Source organism: Protopterus annectens, chromosome 7.part1 (genome assembly GCF_019279795.1).
Source record: "Protopterus annectens isolate FY-2018-M chromosome 7.part1, PAN1.0, whole genome shotgun sequence".
NCBI classification, from domain to species: Eukaryota; Metazoa; Chordata; order Ceratodontiformes; family Protopteridae; genus Protopterus; species Protopterus annectens.
In genome coordinates, this window is record NC_056740.1 from 94,021,624 (window position 1) to 94,027,221 (window position 5,598).

Genomic DNA, 5,598 nt, shown 5'->3' on the forward strand with positions numbered 1-5,598 from the left:
TAAGACTGCACTATTCTGATAAGTAGCATGAAGAGTCAAGTAAAGGTGTTTTATTCATTTTCTCATATGATGTTCAGACATGTATACATGCACACATGCACATGCACACACACACACACACACACACACACACACACACACACACACACACACACACACACACACACACACACACCTGCCTACCTTCCTTGTCCCTCTGCAGAGATAGTGCATATTAACTGATATTGGTGGATTGTAATGACAGAAGTTTGAGTGGCATTTTATGGTTAAAATGTTCTGAATTGTGCAGTTTTTGTCATTATTGGCTCATAACTTTTGTTTCATTGCTTACTGATCAAATGTTTAAAACTACAAATTTAAAACACGCTCTAACAAGTGGTGCTGTATTATACATGGAATATAATTTAATTCAATCAGGAAGGTGAATCAAAAAGCACATGCATGTTTGCATGGTCCTAAAAATGTGTGCAAGGAGCCTATAGTTTGAAAACAGCCCATGGGTAAACATTATCCATAATAGCCAGATGCGTTTTCTTTGAATGTGGATTTCAATGCCGTTTCAATGAATGTGAGTTTGAAGGACAGAGAAGTTTTAATGCTAAGCCTGTTTCACTGTGAGACCATATTGCTTTGTGCTATAACATTTGAAACAAAAGTTTTAAATTAAATCCAAATGTCTGCAAGCATTGTAGAAATAAAGCAGAAAACAGTATGCACATTGAAATATTTGAACAGTGTTTATGGTGACTGGGGAGAAATAACTAAGTAATGGGACACTGGAATGGCTGGGGGACTGTTGTGGCTCTGTATGGGGGGGGGGGTCCATTACCTTTCCTAGAGCCCCATTTGACCGTGATCCGGCTTTGCCCCACACCAGTCAGTTCTCATCTTTTTAAATACAGATGGCACATCTTCAGAATGCAAGCTATATTAGCAGTTTCTCTTCTTTATACCCATTTTTTGCCACACAAAATCAGTCGAAAGTACATAACGCTGCTCGGCTTGTTGTGTATCAAGGGATCCGTCATAAGCATAGCTCTCAGCCTTCTATTTACAAAAGGTGAAACCTTACCTGTCATCATGTGGAACCATACCTCTCAAGTGTACCTCATTACGAGGAACGTGCCTAATTTAGGGTCATAAAAAGTTCACGTTCCTCGGAAGTTCCTCAAAGTTCCACACTGAAAGACTCTGTCACACATTCAGTGTTTGAAATCCATTGTAAATAGAAATGAATCATATTAATTCATTAAAAGATCTTCTTTATAAGTAAAACCAGCATACTTTAACCATTCTGCGACCTTCCTAGTTAAAGTTGTTAGTAAGCCATTAGTATGTGTTCCACATTTTGCCCATTTGTTCCACATTATGAGGGCTAGTGTTCCACATTTTGGACATGGAAGGTTGAGCGCTATGTGTGGAACAAGCAGGCAAAACGTGGAACCTTACCAGTCATATTGTGGAACAAATAGGTAAAACGTGGAACCTTACAAATCATGTGGAACAAACAGGCAAAATGTACAACACTTAGCAGCGCAGCAAACTGACAACTTTAGCGAGGATGCTACTTTACAGTATAAACAGGGCGATTAATATGACTAAGTACTAAGCACCAACGCTGCTTAGTTAAAAACAATTCTTAAAACGGAATATATGACTGACTCTTTCAATACAGAGTTGCGAGGAACAGGGCCTTTTTAACACTCAAAATGAGGAACGTTCTCTTCATAATGAGGGTACATTTGAGAGGCATGTATGCTACTTGATTTTTATGTCGAAATCACACACACGCACGCACGCACACACACTACCTCTCAACTGTACACATTTTCGCAGATTGTCCATATTTTGCCACGTATTTTTGGTCTGCTTCTCATTTTTTGCAAGTGCCTAGCAAATCATTGAGAAATGAATTCAGAAAATGACAGACATACGAGAGTCAGACTTCTTACCCTTCAAAAAATTAATGCTAATGCAAAACCTGTTACTCTATCAATTTTTCAAGTTTTGTAACAGCAGTATTTAAAAATGTTCCCTATTTTTAAGCTTTTGCTCCCTATTTGTCCAGAGTTTTCGCTCTATAAGAGGTTGACAGGTAAATACTTCATTAAAAACTCACCAGAGGTCACTATTGAGCTTTGCATACTGGTATAAAATACATTCTTCCCTAGTGCTGAATTTAATTAGCCCACGCTCAGCTGACATTTACTTAAATGTTTTCCGGAAGGAGGCCCGTTCGAAACTGAACTAGTGAGAATTTAAATCTCTTCTGAAGAAGGGTATCAGACCATTATTTTTGTACAGCTAGTGGAAAACTGGTGTGGGTGCGTCTTGTTAGTACATAAATAAAATGGGCAGCTACACTGCAAGTTAACGTTGTACATCCGCTACACTGTGATTAAATTGCGCTTTCAAAGAAATAGCTTTAAGAATAGTTATTGTACTGCATTTATCTCATAGAATTGCAGATATTGCACATTGTTCAGGCAGGAGGACGTCAGAGTAGACAAAGACTGTGTTTCCGGATCAGTAACTGGTGCGCTCAGCGCACCTGCATCCCTTCGCTAAGAAGTATAATCTGGCAATCATCAAGCCATTATCAGCTGTATCCATATGTGCTGCGATTGTCCTCGGCATCAGTAGGCGTCCAGTGAATGTCAGTGCAAATACAGTAGTCGTTACATTTAAGGGTAGTGATGAGTCCATGTAATTATACTATAGTACTGAAGTAAGGAAGGGGTGTGCAGCCTTCCCATCGGCTATTTCCCAAAACTTAGCAAACCAGAGTGAAACTTGGTAGTGACAGGTATGTATGAAAGACCAGAGACTGATTCTCTTGCAAGTTCAAACATTTTTTTAATATTTTGAAGGAGACCATCAAGCAGCATTCCATCGAAGTCAAATTATTATGTTTCTAGAAAGCAATCCCTTCAACAGCATGATTTCTCTGAAGATGTAGAAACTGCAGTCAATCTGCGGAGTCTTGCCTAGAGGTTACGCATAACTGCATTTTCTGACTTCGGGTCAGGTGTACATAATCTTATATATATATGTAGTCGGTCCAAACGATTAGATACGCAACGGTGTTTGCACTTTTAGTCTGCTGCGCACTCTGCCTCCATCCTCAGCTGCGTGTGCCAATTTCTGACATTTGACCCGATGCTTTCCGCTACATTGGTAGGCGTCTACTTGCACGATGTTGGATATACTTGCTGCTGAGGAAGGCAGTTTAAGAGATTTGAGGGCAGCATTATTACAATAAATCAGCAAGAAAACGAATAAGAAAGGGGCGGTCGCGCAAAATGACTTGGAAAAAGGAGGAGAGCATGTGTTTGTTGGAGACGACAGGGCGCCAACGGTACACTCCCCCCCAGCTCAGATAACATCTGAAAAAAAAATGAAGCATCGGACTCCACCATCTATAGAAAGCTTTGCTGAGCTCATTGTGTCAGTTAACTGTCAAAGAATTTCGGCAAGGATTTTTTTACCCTTTTTGGTGTACTGCTTGAGGGAGCCGCCCGCTATTTAAACGGAATCAGAACGGGCACCCTTTTCCACTACGCGCAACTGGGACCACCTCTCTGAATCATCACTGGGGAAAAGCAGAATTAACTTGTTTTTAAGCCTGAACATTCCTAATTGACATTTGTGTTTTAAACAATGGGATATATGAACATTAATTTGTGCGTAATTGGAATAACCTGCTTAATAACTGGTAAGTTGCTACACTTTCAAAAGCATTTCTCACAATTATTCTTTAAAAAGAAACAGTGTAGCGCACCACGGAGCAACACTTAGGTCAGGTGTATCTTAAACAGAGGCTTTATTCCTCACATTTGTGCTAATTGTAACGTATTTTATGTACAATAAATTCCTTATTACAGGACATATTTACTAAAGAAAGTATGATAATTGCGGTTTAAACTTTATGATTACTTGTAGTCAGTCAGTTTTATACGAGTATTAATAGAAAACATGTTTAAAGAAACATTCCGTTCTCTTGTCATTAATTGTTTTTGATGTGTAAAAATTTGCACTGCACTGTAAAATAAAATAAAGAGCCTTATCGTCTCTTAATTACTTTAAAGTCTCCATGCAAGGTGAATACCAGAGAAAGCTGTATAAAGATCTGTTGGAGAACTACAACCCTCTGGAAAGACCAGTTGCCAATGATTCACAGCCTCTTATGGTCAGTCTGTCTCTTAGTCTAATGCAAATTATGGACGTGGTAAGCATTTATTTTGTTCATAAGCAAATAGACTGTTCATTTGCTTACAGACAGCAAGTTCTTAGTACGCTAGTTATCTGTCACTTTTGGTTATCTCTGTAAAGTAGGTAGCAATAATGCATGCTCAGGGGTTTAGCCAGGCATACTCTTTGCACTCTACAGAGCACATTTTTTTCTTTACATCGCTGAGTAACATTGAAGTTTTTTCAGATATATATATATATATATATATATATATATATATATATATATATATATATATATCTATATACAACTGTCTATAGTAATGTTTCTAACAGGTACATAACTTGATACAGAGAAGACTACTAATCAAAATACAATATCTTTAGAAGTTTTAGAGGGAACTGCTGAAAATGATGTGTACATTTATTAATAGCTGGGGGACAACATTTTGAAAGACGTGTCCATTTTTTTAAATGCCAATTGAGTTGGGGAGCAGTCAAAAGAGTTTGTGAGTACAAACAGTATTTTCTAGCTTCACCCCTGTGCATGAATTATGGATAGTAATACAACTTCATTCTTTGCATTTTGTACTGACTTAATAGTCGTTTTTATTAACCATTACCAAGTTCTCTAGTTACATGCTAATGTGGAAAATGTTCAGAATTAGAAAGTTTGAAAACGAAATGTAAACAGATTGGACTATTTTCTTCTACTCTTTGAAAACAGCTGTAAATGCTTGGAGTTGCCACCCTTTTGTTATAAATTTGTTAGAAATTTGTATGATACAAAGGCAGTCTGATTACTCTCATTCTTTCATACCTATTAGATTATGAAGGTAATAGCTGTTGTATCTAATATGCTGGTAAGACATTGTGGGTTTGTTGTTACTGTTTGACTGTTTGATCAACTTCGGATCAAAAGACCTCCATCCACAGACACACACACACACACACACACACACACACACACACACACACACACACACACACACACACACAGGCAGACACACACACACACACACACACACACACACACACACACACACACACACACACACACACACACACAAACACACACACACACACACACTGCACAAAATGGATGAACATGGACGCATAACTATAAAGCATGCCCACATATATACAGACTGTGCAGATCATTTAAAATAATTGGTACATCATACATTATGCTTGCCTTTCTATGTACTGGATAAGATTTGAGAATAATGCTAATTTATTAATTTGTCAAATGTCATATTTTGTACTCTGATGGACCGATCATTTATTGCAATTTGAACTGTTATATAAATAATAGAGAGAGAAAAAACATGTTCTGTATGATTTACTTTCCTAAACACAATTAGTCTGTTATTGTGTAGCTTTTATATGTCTTGTTTGGAATAAACA

At 37.8% G+C, this 5,598-nt stretch overlaps 1 protein-coding gene across 1 annotated transcript in view; it reads left to right on the forward strand.

Moving 5' to 3' along the window:
- The first annotated feature begins 2,631 nt into the window (after positions 1-2,631).
- Positions 2,632-5,598, forward strand: part of CHRNA7 (cholinergic receptor nicotinic alpha 7 subunit) — a 1,595,735-nt gene continuing 1,592,768 nt past the window's right edge. The window contains exons 1-2 of the mRNA XM_044078574.1: positions 2,632-3,715; positions 4,089-4,228. Of these exons, the coding sequence (XP_043934509.1) occupies positions 3,661-3,715; positions 4,089-4,228 (195 nt within the window). The 5' untranslated portion in view covers positions 2,632-3,660. The remainder of the gene's footprint in view (positions 3,716-4,088; positions 4,229-5,598) is intronic.